Here is a 15,181-nt window from a genome sequence, read left to right as displayed (position 1 = left end):
TTCCTACCAGTCCCTTTGAAGGGTTCCGCTTGTTCCCTTCCATTCACCAGTTCATCTTGTTTAAGAGTTTCTACCACCCCACTACTCATCCACCGAGGTAAATATTTCCAGAAAGTGGCACTACCTTTAACGCAACATTTACAAACACGCGTGTAAGATGATATCCACAATCTGCACTAATAAACTAGTAAAATGTGTGTTTTAGGGTTTTATTAGTTTTAAATATTTATTTTGTGAATAAATGCAATTTGCCTGTGTGAGAAGCAATTAAAGAGACATAAAGTATTCCTCATAGTACCTGTATGTCAATAGCATTTAGTGTGTAACAGAGGATTTAGCGAGTGATTACAATGATAGCCTGCTCTGTGGAGCAGTTTAATTCAACCCTGTTTCATTTATATTAGATATACATTATATATATATATATATATATATATATATATATATATATATATACACACACACAATATTAGAGACAAAAGAAACCCAAGAATGTGTCACATGTGCTTGCATTGCAGGTTCTGACCATAACAAGAACATACCTTGACATGGGCCTTAGAACACGTGTATGAATTTGTCCTATATATGCACGATACAGTGCATAAGATAAGCAGTGATTAAATAATGGGCTACTTTAATTGCAATCCTAGAACATGTCTGCTACAAATGGTGCACAGTGACTGTATTTTTTTATCATCTTCAATTTGTATTTGCATTATCTCTTTGCATGTTTAAGGCAGGATTAACTTTTTTGGGAAGCAACTCAAATTTCACAGTGTGTGCTACAAGTAGTCAGGACTGACGAGCAGATGTCATTGACACACGATGTTTCATATGATGATGAATTACTTTGCTTTGTCACTTCTACTTGGTATGTAATTTTCTGTTTTCATTCAATTCAAAATAGAACCTGAAAGCAGAAAAAAATCTAGTTTTGTTTTTTAATGAAAAAAGCTCTTTTTGATTGAAATTGTATGTTGCCTTTGATAAATGTTCTGTTGGCAGTCCTAAAGAAAAATACATCTGAACATACGCTTTTGGTAACCCTCAAAAAAATTTATTATAGCAAATATTTGACCACTCTTTTGCATTTGCATGGACCCGGCTTTAAAGCATAGTCCACATATTTTCCACATATTTTTAGTAGACTTGAGGTCAGGGCTTTGGGAAGCTCATTCCAGAAGCTTTATGGATCATTTCTCAACAACTGCAGATTCCAAGATCAAACAATTTTATGGAAGTACAAGTTATTGTGCTGTTTCATTACTTTGCCAAGTTTTGAAAGAAGACACACTGTGAACCCAAGATGAGGGGACATTGATTAGGATGTGTAGAAACAAGTGAGGAACCACCATGTATTCATGTGTGTGTATGTTACATATAAAGCAATAACACATCAACAAAATGCTTGTTTTTTTATGAATAGGTGTGAATGTGCAAATGAGGCAAGTTGTATAAAGTGCTTTAAGTTGTCAGGTAGAGTAGAAAAGCACTATATAAGACTCAGTCCATATAGGTGGATGAGGATTGTTGTAGTTATTTTTATGACTGTTTTGATTAGCATTTATTTTGTCACCTGGAGAGCATACTTAAACTTGCAAACACAGCACATTTTTCCATGCCGTGTGCACTACATTAATATATCCTTTGTCATGTTCCTTAATGTATTCTACTAAAAAAGAAAAAATATACAGTCTTGGAGGCATTCCTCAGTTTGATTCAAGTGTAAAAATGAAGTTGGTATGTGACATTATAGAGATGGTAACGTGAATGATTACTTTTCAATAGTATAACAATTTAACAGTAATTTTTAAGATTAATTAAACATTTCTATAACTTCTTATCTTCTTTGTTTCAGGTTTGCTTGTGATACCTGTTATTACTGCGTTTCCTCCTGGTATGAACAAATAAATAGCCAATATATGTGATTTAAAATCACCATAAAGTGATAAATTATGTGTGATAATTATTGTACATATTTGATTTGCATTGTGCAGGTTCTTGTGATGGATACACCAATATAACTCAGTCGTGGCGCAATCGGGGATTTGACGCTACTTATTTTGGTGCCACTCTTGTCAATGACCAGCAGCTTCTTAACAAATGGTGGCGCTTTACAGGGATTGGTGGAGACAGAGTTATTATTAATTGTGTACCCCATTATTGTGGTGGCACATATGGTGCTTTTTTTATTTCATCACCTTATCCAACCACTGAGTCTCCGACACCAACAACAGTAACTGCATATGGCTTCTATTCTTGGTGTACTGACATGTCCGCTGTAGTGAATATAGCTCTCTGTCCTGGAGGATTCTACGTGTATCAACCAATGAGTTACCCATATTACCAGCAAGGATATGCGACCTGTGAGTAGTGGAAATAATTCTTGTTACCATGCTTCTGTTCATTTTTACTGCTAAAATAGAAATCTTAGCTTGAATCCCTTTTTCAAATATTCAGAAATCATTCATTCATTCATTCATTCTTCTCTTGGTAGAGGTGGATGCATCTTTTTCCCCTCTCCCTCCCTTATCTTTCCCTGCTTGGCTTCTGTTCTTTTCTAGTCTTGTCTAACTCTAACCCTCAGAGAGTCTCTCAGTCTTGTTCTGGATTTGATCAACTAGTCCCTTAATGAAATTGACACTGCTTGATGGTCAGTTGTGTCGTGTGCCTGGCGACACTCTCAATGGGGGGCATTGAACAAGATGTGGAACAATGATAACAGAGTTCTCGCTGTTTGGAGCTGGCTCGGACCTGGCTTATTGAAGAACAAAGAAAGCGATTACAGCTGTTCAAAACCCCACAAGGCTAGCCAACATGACTGACGATGGGCAAGCTGTGAGTACTCAGACTGTGTTTATTGAACACAATATTGATAAGATCTTGGGGAAGCTCATGGCTTCCCCAAGATCTGGAATTGAGAGACTTGATGACCAGTGATGGACATTTAGACCAACTGTGAAACTGGAATGCAGTTGTTCGTTCGAACCCAAACAACCATGTCCTTCATGCAGCTATCCAAGGCCAAGACTGGCCAGAACAACAATTCTCCCTGATAAAAGGACTGTATTATGACTGTCTGCTCCTATCCCTTAAGGTCACCTATGTCAGGTGGAGGAATGTTGACTTTTGCTTGACCGGGTGAAAGGACTCTCGCTCTCAAGTTGAACACTCCCTCCCCCCTCCCAATGCCTCCGAATGCTTACTCCCACCCGAAGTAGACAGGCGGACCTGTCCAACACCGTACCAGGACCAGGCTGCTGTTTATATGGGCTAACTCTTGACCTCTCTGATCTTTCTTCCCAATGTTTTGCTTGTGTATTCTATGTATGGTCAGAAGGGGTGCTCATGATGGCGCCGGATCATCTGGCAGCCTGTGAAACAATTTCCCTCAGGATAAATAAAGTATTATCAATCAATCAATATCAATTCTAAATTGTTGAAGTTAGTTATCTGCAGTGCTGAAAGTACTTTAACTGGCATGGTCTCCAGGCCTAGGCTCAGTTGGCTGGTCACATGACTTGCAGACTAGGAGAGAGGAGTGCACATTGGTGTGATCAAACAAGTGAGGCAAAAAAACTGAAGTGATTAAATCACCCCTCCCCCCCCCCACCCCCCCCCCCCCCCACACACACACACACTCTAATACTCTAAAATATGATGGTGTTCAGTTAAACTCTTATGTTTTTTTAACCTTTTACGACTGTAAAACTATGTCACTAAATATCTAAACCCTAATTTCAAAGGCAAAACTCGCTAAATTGAAATGTTTTTTTGTTGATAGTCATTTATGTTATGATTGTGTTTCACAATTGTATATGTATTTAGATCATTATGACTGTAAGCCAGACTCTTGTGGACCATTGGCCAAGTGTATGCCAGATGGAGGCTGCAATTGTGAGGATGGTTATAAAATCCCCCAAAGCCACCTTCCTACTCCGGCTTCATTTGGTTGTGTTGGTAAGTACGTGAAATTAAAAATAAGTAACTATTCTATATTTCTTGTTTATTCTTATGAAAATAATGTGTAAAACAAAGTGCATCATCTTTTGATCCTGATGTCTTATGCCTAAAAAATGATCTGGGCCTTACCAGGTTAAAAAAATCATTTGATCTTTCAAAAGGACAATGCAAAAGCTGCTACTCACAAATCAGAGTCCCTTTATAGATAAAACTTTCTACCCTAAGTTGGGAAAAAAAAGGTTAACATTTTAAATTATGAGGAAAAAAAAGAGAATATTACATAATAAAGATTTATTCCTTTACTCATTCTTTTTAAGACTTTAAGTGGGATCACAGGTAGGAATATTTGAAATTCTCAAAAATGTGTGGAATGTGCTGGTCAGTTTACCAGCATGCCATGCGATGAAGCAAACTAACTTCTTTAGTAACAAAGTTGACAGTGTGAGATTGCATTTGCAAACAGCAGAGACTAATCTTTCTTGTAACATCATCCCCTGGATTAGGGTCAATAAAATATGTCCTATAGTATTTGGAAAGGTTAATGAGGATTCGGCTGAGGATATGTTGTCATATCCTTATCTCCATCTTTTATAGATGAGACATCCATAGGCATAGACTTGGATGGAAAACATATTTAAATCCTTGACTTTGCTGTTCTCCCAAACGTCCTTCAAACAGCCTTCAAATTGTTTGCAAATGGTCTTATAATTCAATGCTCACATGGGCAATGACAGTGAGACCTGGAAGGGCCTGAACCGCATGCCTGATCTAAACCTGAGTGGTGTTTTGTTATTGGACTTTTGTGCCTACCACTGTTTGTCCATAACGAACACCATGTTAGAACATAAGGATGTCCATAAGTGCACATGGCACAAAGAACACCCCAGGTCACAGGTCGATGGTCAATTTTGTAATTGTATCATTGGATCTGCAGCCGTATGTTCTGAGCACTCGGATAAAGAGACCGAGCCTTTCACTGATCACCACCTGGTCTTGAGTTGGGTTAGGTGGTCGAGGAGAATACTGGACAGACCTGGTACGCGTAAATGCATATTTAGGGTGCTCTGGGAAAGTCTGGGAGAGGCCACTATCAAAGAGATCTTCAACTCCCACCTCTGGCAGAACTTTCACAGCATTACCAGGACACCGTAGGTAAGGGGGGCCATCAAGCTGATCAAAGAGCTCTGGGTAGAGACCACAAAATTGAGAATGTGGATACAAGTGGCAGAAATGAGCCTTCTCCAAAGGATGGCTGGCCTCTCTCTTGGAGATAGGGACCATGCTGAATGATAATAATACAAAGATTTACACTAATGTTTGTTATAAATAAACTTCACAAACAAACTAAAGTAATAATAAATAACTAAAAACAAAAGAAAATAAACTTCACTAAATGTCAATACTGTTAAAGTTTGCAGCTGGTTTGTTATTATTCTTTTTGTCAGATATTGATGAGTGCCAGAGGACTACAGGGATTTGTGGTCCTAACTCAAATTGTAAGAACACCGTTGGGTCATATATATGCATCTGTTTGAATGGTTTCAGTGTAACAGATCCAACACTGCCACCTGGAACGTCCAATGGATGCACAGGTACCAATAAAAACACAAAATAACAAAATCTATTTTTAATGCAGATTTTAACTTGGTAACTGTGGTATGTTTAGATATTGATGAATGTCTTGCCAATATCTGCGGGCAATATGGGTCCTGCACCAATACAATTGGAAGTTATGTGTGCAACTGCAATGAAGGCTTTCACATTCAATCAGATGCAACCCCTGTTTGCCAAGGTCTGTATTATTATTATTTATGTCATGTGTTTGGTAGGAAAATCCTTTTGTGTGTTTGAGCGAATATAGCTTGTAGCATAAAGTTCTTTGAGTGATTAACACAATTAGAAAAGCATATTAAGTGTAATTTTCAGTACACAAAGAACATAAATTGAATTTGTTTACATTAACTGTCTTCTTTTCAGATAATGATGAGTGTCTAACCTCATCTATCTGTGGCCCTGATTCTATCTGCACAAACACACCTGGAGCTTATACCTGTGGGTGTATACCAGGTTACGCACCAACTGATCAATCCAAAGAACCCAGCAAGACCAACATATGCACTGGTATTTACGACATATTTACAAAGGCATTAGCTGAAAACTGTAGATATAGGCAAAGAGACTGCAGTTTAATATGAAAAAATGCAGAATATATACAAAAGAAACAGGTTCAGTCTCACAACCTGCCGTAGTATTTTTTGACCTGCAGCTTGAATTTGATTAAATGTGTTTTACAGATATTGATGAGTGTGCTGACCATGTGTTGAACATCTGTGGAGCAAACTGTAACTGCACAAATTCAATTGGATCTTACAACTGTACCTGCCTTACTGGTTATCGAGTGGACAATCCACATGTTATAGCCAGCATTGCTAACCCATGCAATGGTATGTGCTATTCCTATGCTCTTTTGTTTCCAAAAGCAAATAAATATATAATTTCCAAAAAACAAACAAGCAAGAAAAACAGCCCCTTGTGTTTCTCTCACCGCTTTAGATATAGATGAGTGCAGTGAAACCCCTGGACTGTGTGGTAACCAAACTGTGTGTACTAATGCACCAGGCACCTTCTATTGTTCCTGCCCTGATGGATTCTACCCATCAACTGGTGTAATTTGGAAGGCGGGCATCACTTTTTGTAAAAGTGAGCAAAGCTGACTTCAAAGACATTTTACATTTTCAAGTGTTTAGAATTTAAATGTATTTTTTTAATTTACTGACAGGCCTTGAAGACATTCTAGATGAAATCAAACCCCATAAGGTAAGACTCGTGGTGCTTTATGTTTTAGAGGCTAACTGGCTAACTTTTTAACGCATAACAAAGTTCATTAATAACCCGTTATGTTTCATGATTTTGATTGTAAGTAAGTTAGTTCTTTGATAAAGATCACTTTTTCACAGTAAAACATTCGACTGTAATTAGACAGTTATACAAAACTTAAATCCCCGTTTTTTAAAGATGCCATCGTGTAGCAAATATAAACTAAACCCAAACATTAATTTCAGGATAAGACAAAAGAGAGAGCTTTCCTTGAAAACTTGGGTGAAGACCTGAAGAACAATACAGGTGTCCTTTTACCAGATGTGGTACGTAGTTAAAAACTTTAACTTGTAAATGCTACACAACAAATAGGATGTAACGTGATGCACAGAAAACACGGCAGTTATTTTTTATCTAACACAATTTTCTCCGTTCTTGACATCTTTGCAGACAGTTGCAAACTGCTTTTCTACATCTATGGTACTGAAAAGCAAACAGAGTCATAGCTTTATATTTCCAGTTCATTCATTTCATTTGCTTGTTTATTTGTTCATTACAATAACTCAAGTCTTCTGTAGATGGTTTCAGGTGTTGGAACACTTACCAGCACAAGCAAGGTGAGCAGTGAAGGAGACGGGGAGACTGGTAGTGTTATTCTTGGCCTCTCAGAGCAGCTCGTTGTTGCAATGACTCCGTCGACTGAGACGAAAATAAAAAAGGAAGTGCACACTTCAACAGTGGGTAAGACCAAGCTCAACTTTACGCTAATAGGTCAAATTTGAGTTCTTAGTAAATACAAACATAATGAATGCATATCTGTGTTCAAGATTTGAGTCTAGTGGCCATTGGTTCATTGAGCCATGATAGCAAGAGTTCATCCCTCTCTGCCAAGGAATATGAAATGAAAATCAACTTGGAGGATCTAGCTAGGGCCAACAATGGTAAGAGCTTTTTTTTAAATGTTGACTGACACAGGTGCATCAAGATGAATGTGTTTGTTGCTGTTGGGATTTTTTGTGATGTGACCACTTCCAGGTTCTATATCAGCCGCCTTTCTGACGCTAGATGGGATGGACAGCATTCTCAGTCATCAATACTTCAAAACCAAGAATATGACAGAGATGTACTCAGATGTTTTAACTGCCATAATACCAGGCATAAACACCACCAACCTGACAGAGCCTGTCAACTTTACAATTCAACACAAGGTGTAGCATCAAGATTGTACATATAGAGTGTTGTGAAAGTGTTTGCCCCCTTCCTGTTTTCCTGGATTTTTAGTATGTTTGTCACTTAAATGTTTCAGATCATCAAACAAATATAAATAATAGACAAAGATAATGCAAGTAAACTCAAAATGCAGTGTCTAAGTGTAGGTGTTTGTCATTAAGGAAAAAAAAAGTAATTGCCCTCTAACCCTAATAACTGGCTGGGTCACCCTTAACAGCAACAACTGTAGTCAAGTGTTGCAATACGTGGCAATGAGTCTTTTACAGCTCCGTGGAGGAATTTTGGACCACTCGTCTTTGCAGAATTGTTTTAATTCAGCCACAGGGTTTTTGATCGACAGCGTCTCAATCAGATTAAGGTCAGGAATTTGACTTGGCCACTCCAAAGTCTTAATTTAGTTTTTCTTAAGCTGGAGGTGGACTTGCTGATGTGTTTTGGATAATTTTGAATCATCATCAGCGTGCCTCAGAGTGAGGTCTTGAACAGATGGACGATATTCTCCTTCAGGATATTTTGGTAAACAGCAGAATTCATGGTTTTTCAGATCCTAAGGCACCACAACAACCCCAGATGTAATGGAACTCAAATCTCATTAGTACACAAAATATTTTCCAAAAAGTCTTCAAGATCATCAAAATGGGCTTTTGGCAAAGGTGAGATGAGCCTTTTGGTCAGAACTGTTTTACTTCTTGAACTCTTCTGTGGATGACATTTTTGCTGAGTCTCTTTCTTATTCTTGAAGCATGAACTCTGACCTTAACTGAGACTTGTGAAGCTTGCAGTTCTTTAATGTTGTTCTGGGTTCTTTTGTGACGTCCTGGATGAGTTGTGAATGAGCTCTTGGAGTAATTTTGGTAGCCCAGTCACTCCAGGAGGAAGCCAGGAAGCTTTCCAGACTCATAGCTATCAGTGACTTTGTTTCTCCGTTGTTTCTTTAGATCATGGTATGATGTCTTTCTCTCTTTGTCCAATATTAACATTTGTGTTTAATATGCAAGACACCAGGAAATCAGGAAGGGGGCAAACACTTTTCACACCACTGAATGTATTGAAAAAGAATCAGACTTTTTATTCTTGCCTTTGCTTATTTTATTTTTTTTTAGGAAGTACCAGAAAATGGAATGGTCACTTGTGTGTACTGGGAAGCCGGAGAAGCCGAAGGTGGACAAAATGGAGAGACGATGCGTTGGTCAGAAGAGGGTTGCTGGGTTGCATACTCTCACAAAAACTACACTGTTTGTAGCTGCTCACACCTTTCTACCTTTGCTCTCATAATGCAGATTGGGGAGGTATGTCAGTTACATGTTGGTAAGGTTGAAGTCTTATTACTTACAATTTGACAAATGGAAACATGCAGTGTATATAAGCGGTTAAATCCCTTTTTACATTTTAAGTGGAAGAAATTTTTTTTTTGTAATCAGTGAAAATTTCTGTAGAACTTTAATTCGGTATTCTGTCAAACTGCTTTGTCAACAAGTATAGTACACTTTACGTACCCAGTTTTAGACAGTTTATCCCACACTTCTTGGCATATGCAGAATTAGAAAGAGACACTAGCAGGGACCACTCCCTTGGTAACGATGAGCAATGAGGGATGAAGGAGTGTGATTAGTGCTGCAGTTTGGGGAAGGCCTTGAAGGGGTCTGGCAATGGCTCTCGGGCCGGGCAGAACCCACTGTACTAACGATAAATAAAGGGAGGAAAGGAAGAGAGGAGAGGACAGGAGAAGAGAGGAAAGAAAAAAGGAGGGGGGGCATGAAAATGAGAACAGCAGGTATTGGAGAAGGGGGGCTTTTATAGCCTGAGGCCAGAGGGGGCGTGAAGGAGGAGTGGTCCCGCTCCTGAAATTCAGATGATATCTCAACAAAAATTGCTCTTAAAAAATCTTTAACTTGGAATAAGTCTGAAATGGATCACCTGGATCTTAGACATTTGTCAGCTTTAAAGCATTTCAATAAGCCAATAAGTCAAGCACAGTTATAGCCAAATTTACATCCATTTTCATCAGTATCCATGTATCTCATTTTCAGCCTGTGCCACAGAATGACTTCTTAGAGTGGCTGAACCGGATATGTGTGATTATTGGACTATTCTTCTTGGCTTTGGCCACCTTTACCTTCCTTCTGTGCAGCTGGAATCCCAAAATTAACAACACAGCCCGTCTCCACCTCTGCCTCAACCTGTTTTTTTCACAACTGCTCTTGTTGTGGAATGACAAATACACTGATAATAAGGTACAATGTGGCTAAACTACAAGAATTATTAAAGGATTTCTTTATTGTGTTCCCATTGTCCATAAAGCTTAAACGTATTTATCTGTCTCTACAGCTGGCCTGCACTGTCATGGCAGGGCTTCTCCACTTCTTTATTGTTGCCAGTTTTGTGTGGATGTTGCTGGAGGCACTACAGCTCCACTTGTTAGTACGGAAGCTCTCCCAGGTGAAAGTCATTCAAAGAGATGGCCTCCCCAGGCCTCTTCTCTATCTGATTGGCTATGGTGTTCCATTTGTGATTGTCGGTGTTTCTGCACTGATGTATTCTGGTGGATATGGACGTACTGAGGCTAATGTGTAAGTCAGACACAGTGCAATGCACCGATTTATGCATTAAATCCTTTTATTACTAAATGTACAAGACTGGATAATGGTCTCTGATGTGCGTTTGAATTGCAGATGCTGGCTGTCAGAAAAACGAAACTTCAAATGGGCTTTAACAGGGCCAGTGATAGCGATCCTTGCTGTGTGTCTATTTTTGTGTTAGAACTGTATTACACATTACATTTTTTTTCTTAAAATGATAATTTGTCTCAAAATTAAATTATAAATCTGATTATTTTATCAGATGAATTGCTGCCTGTTTGGTGCAACTTTATGGAGTCTGCGGCCCACCTTGGCTAACATAAAAAGTGATATCTCTCAGTCCAAAGATACAAAGTAAGTTTGAGGTTTATTTAAAAAGCAAGTTCAAATTCTGAGTAATCATTAAGATTTTTGTGCAGCTTTTAAAAAAAAATGTCACTCAGTAGAGACTCCAGACTAATTGCGATTTCCATTCTGATTCTGATTATTTGCTAAATGACAACACAGATTTTTTCCTATTTCAACTACAATTGACATTATATAGAAAGAAAAATCTACTTTTTTCAATGCAAAATATTATTTGCATAATAAAAAAAATAAAATAAATAAATAGATAAATAAACTTTTGCTCCAAACTGAGTAAGTTACAGGATTTTCTCTTTCAAGCATGTTAATAATTGAATAGAAATGAGCTGCTGTATACCCACCTTTATATCAGACACTTGCATCATTTTCCCGTATACTTATGAATTCCCCAGATGAGAGGACATCAACCCTTTTCCCTTTTTTCTCACCTGTCTGTAATTTTCCTTTCACAGCTCTTGCCTGACTCTCTTACTTGTGGTTGGTTCTGAGCTCTGAATAGTTTAGCTTGACTCACTTTTCATTTGTTGGCTAATTTTTAAAAAGTACAGAATTAAGTGTTTGATCAGGTTCGTCATAACAAACATTTTCTGTGGTTGTTTACTTTGGCGAACTTTGTGTCTTCACTCGTGGTGGGGAGTTTCCATGCTGACAACTTGTTGGCATGCGCCTGTGAGTGTGCGCACAACTATTTGCATGCGTTTCCATGTGCAAGCAAATCGTTTTTTATTTGTGCACTGTGAGTGTGTAGAAATAGTAGTTTGTAACAATTTGCTCATGAAATGTATGCGCAAGACGCCGACCAGCCAGTCCCCCTTCTGGACCAGAGAAGACTGGAATCGGGAGATACCTTTCCCTTGCCAGACAATCAGTTCATCTCTAGAGACTAAATATGTCTTCCTGTTTGACTATAAGTGCAGTTACAGTAGAGAAATGAATTCATTTAGCATACTGATGTTTTTTTATTTAACATCCTGCTCCAATGTTTTGTAAAGAACTGTAAAAACCTTCTGTTGTTCTGTTTGCAGGTTGATTTTGTTCAAGATATTGGCCCAGTTTGTTATACTTGGCTGTACCTGGATTCTTGGCCTGTACCAGACAAACCTGTTCTTTCAGGTTGCTTTTATAGTTCTGAACTCCCAGCAGGGTACTTTTCTCTACATTGTCCACTGTGTCCTCAACAAGGAGGTAGACTCGTTATACCAGTGTTTCTTAACATTTTTCTTACATACTGTATGTCAAACTTTTTATAATTCATTCTTTATAAGAATGCTGCACAGCAAGAAGGTCCTGAGTTCAATTCTACCATCAGGCTGGGGTCTTTCTGTGTGGAGTTTGCATGTTCTACCCCTGTTTGTGTGGGTTCTCTCCGGGTACTTCCTCCCACCATCCAAAGACATGCACTTAGTGGGAATAGGTTAATTGAGTAATCTAAATTGCCCATAGGTGTGAATGCGGGAGTGAATGTGAGTGTGAATGGTTGTCTGTCTCTTTGTGTTAGCCCTGCGACAGCCTGCGACCTGTCCAGGGTGTACCCTGCCTCTCGCCCTACGACAGCTGGGATAGTCTCCAGCGCACCCCGCGACCCTGAAAAGGATAAGCGGAAGCGAATAGATGTATTCTTTATAAGAGAAAAAAAAATTAAGTTAAAATGTAATTAAACTATAGATGAAAAACTTAACTGGAGAGCTCACGTAAGATATATTCATTCCAAAGTATCACGAAGCATTGCAGTACTAAACAAGGCAAAACAGGTATTCGACAGAACATCACTTCATATTCTATACTGTTCACTGGTTTCACCATACTTAAGCTATTGTGCAGAGGTCTGGGGCAATAACTATAAAACCACATTACATTCACTTTTTACTCTTCAAAAAAAAGCAATTCGAATCATCCACAATGCAGGTTATAGGGAACATACAAACTCACTATTTTTGCAGTCTGAAATATTGAAAATTGATGATATAGTGAAATTCCAAACAGCACAAATTCTATTCAAAGCAAAAAATAAAGAACTGCCAGGTAATATTCAGAGTATGTTTTTTTTGAAAGAAGGAAGTTATAATTTAAGGGGTTTTTGTAACTTCAAAACAATGAAGGTACGTACTACAAGAAAAGGCTTTTGTGTTTCTGTTCATGGAGTGAAACTATGGAATAGTCTGAATATGGAATTAAAGCAATGTCCAAACATAAAACTGTTCAAAAAGAGTTATAAAAATATGATCTTCTCGAACTATAAAGAAAAGGAAAATATTTAAATTAAGTGAATGTCTCTATTTAAAAACAAACAAACAAACAAAAAACTCATGATGTGATATTATAGTATATATAGTATATCATAAATCTGTTCACTATTTTTATTACAAATTATATCAGTAAGGAAGCTGACTAAATATTAACTGATAATTTATGGCAAAGGGGTGGGATTAAATAAGTGTATACTTCTTCCCACTCCCTTTCAACATGTAAATTAATCAGAATGTTTTTTTGTATGTAATTTGTATAGTATTTTTTTTCTCTCTTATTTTCTTTTTTAAATGTACTTGTATATTGTTCACATGTTGAAATAAATTACCAATCAATCAATCAATCAATCAATCAAATAAAAGCTAATCTCTGCCCCACTAGCAATGGCTCTGTGGCTTTATGGATCTATCTATAGGGAATGCACCACATTAAACACCTGTTTAATAATGACCTGCTCTGTGATTTAACATCATCTCTAGTTAAAACATATTGGTAGTATTTTTTATGAGTTTTATAGTGAGAGTTACTTCATTTATTTTTCAAAATGTGCATTTATTTCATATTCTAGATTAGAGATGAGTATGTCAAATGGCTGACCTGTTCTTTCAACAAGACCAGAGAAGGCGGCTCAGTGGTAAGTTTTGCATAGCAGTCACTTGACCAATAAGACTTTTTAAATTTAAAAGCTAACCTGTGTTGTAAATGTGACTGCATAAAGTGTTGCTTTGCTTGTAATAAATTTAAACCCTTTGTAACAATTTTTTTAGTTTTTCTAAAGTATCTGCACTACTTTTTGACAGAAAAATGCACCATCAGCGTCCGAGGACTTGGACATCCCTCAAGAGCACAGAGGCTGATGTTGATGAATAAGTGAAGGGAAAGATGCAAATGGAAGATTTATATACTTTTCTGCTGGCAACTGTTTACTTTCTTGTCAAATATTTGAATTTGTACTGTGAATCAACCTTATAAGTTCGTTCTGTCATGAAAAATTAGTGCATTTTATGTAATACTTGCGCTTTTCCTTATTTAGAAAGTGTTTTAAACTACTACTTGCTGATTAAATGTCCCAAGTGTTTCTCCCAAATGTTCAACTTTAGTTTGAAAAGGTTATGGCCGGTGCGCCCAAATCATACATCAGATCTTGGGTTTCACAACCAGTTATTAGGGCTAGAGGACAATAACTTTTTCCACACAGGGTCAGGAGGGTTTGGACAGCATTTTTTCTTTAATAAATCTAGTTGTTAAGCAAACATTTGCTTATTTAAGTTTTAGTTTTGCTTATTTAAAGTTGCTTAATGACGATTGATCAGCAATTGACCAATGATTGATTCAGTGGTTGGAGTCAACTATTGTACAAGTGGCTTGTAATGCACAGTTTTACAAGACGCAATAAACTGCTGTTAATGCTATTAAAGTGGTTGGTTGTGGGATTTACATACTGCTTAATTTGACTCAATAAAGTCACCTGACATCCAAAGTTCTGTTTTTTTTTGTCACCGTTTAAATGACTTTAAAGTAAATACATTATTTACTTTAATTTAGAATTTAGGAGGAAGAAAGTTGGTCACTAATTATCAGTGTCCCATAATAAGTTTTACTCATGGGTGCCTTTTTGGCACGAGGAAAGGAAGGAGTCTTGCCCTTTTTACAGGCCTGAAATACAGCCCCCGTGAAGCACAGTATGGCTACATTTTTCATGCAGGTGCCATGATTACTGCAGCTTGATGAGAGCACACAGTAGGGCACTGGTGGAGGGCAGGCTGAAGGAGGAGTAGTTGGTAATGTAAAGAAAATGCAGGCACTGATCGTGTACATATGAATTAGCATGCACAAAACACTGAAACGGTTCGTTTCGAAGTAGGAGTGAGCTCTGATGCAGGTTTTGACTGAAAGCTTGAAATGTTTTTTTTTTGTGTGTGAAAGGACAAATATTCAATAGATCAGAAATACGAGATGGCCTACAGAAAAAAAAAGTA

General features: G+C 37.7%; 1 protein-coding gene across 1 annotated transcript; it reads left to right on the top strand.

Annotated features, from left to right (window-relative positions):
- The first annotated feature begins 2,272 nt into the window (after positions 1–2,272).
- LOC146388761 (adhesion G protein-coupled receptor E1-like) lies at positions 2,273–14,059 on the top strand. The gene is made up of 21 exons (XM_084924856.1): positions 2,273–2,366; positions 3,829–3,960; positions 5,409–5,555; positions 5,630–5,755; positions 5,941–6,084; positions 6,258–6,407; positions 6,517–6,663; positions 6,743–6,789; positions 7,032–7,106; positions 7,231–7,260; positions 7,359–7,521; positions 7,608–7,721; positions 7,816–7,988; positions 9,114–9,299; positions 10,041–10,244; positions 10,339–10,580; positions 10,683–10,749; positions 10,852–10,943; positions 11,981–12,140; positions 13,771–13,836; positions 14,003–14,059. Exons 1-21 carry the CDS (start codon positions 2,273–2,275, stop codon positions 14,057–14,059), a joined length of 2,616 nt encoding a protein of 871 aa, XP_084780982.1.
- The last annotated feature ends 1,122 nt before the right edge of the window (positions 14,060–15,181 follow it).

This window comes from Perissodus microlepis, chromosome 4, assembly GCF_051167445.1.
Source record: "Perissodus microlepis isolate ML-2025 ecotype Zambia chromosome 4, ASM5116744v1, whole genome shotgun sequence".
Lineage (NCBI taxonomy): Eukaryota > Metazoa > Chordata > Actinopteri > Cichliformes > Cichlidae > Perissodus > Perissodus microlepis.
Note: the sequence above shows the minus strand (reverse complement) of the source record. Positions and strands in the feature narration are given on the sequence as shown.

Bases quoted from the DNA above. Each gene is read 5' to 3' on its own strand.
- LOC146388761 (XM_084924856.1), top strand. From the start codon at position 2,273: ATGTCCGCTGTAGTGAATATAGCTCTCTGTCCTGGAGGATTCTACGTG. The intron at 7,522-7,607 runs GTAAGACCAAGC...TCTGTGTTCAAG, and splicing joins AGTGCACACTTCAACAGTGG to ATTTGAGTCTAGTGGCCATT. The intron at 9,300-10,040 runs GTATGTCAGTTA...TCTCATTTTCAG, and splicing joins TCATAATGCAGATTGGGGAG to CCTGTGCCACAGAATGACTT.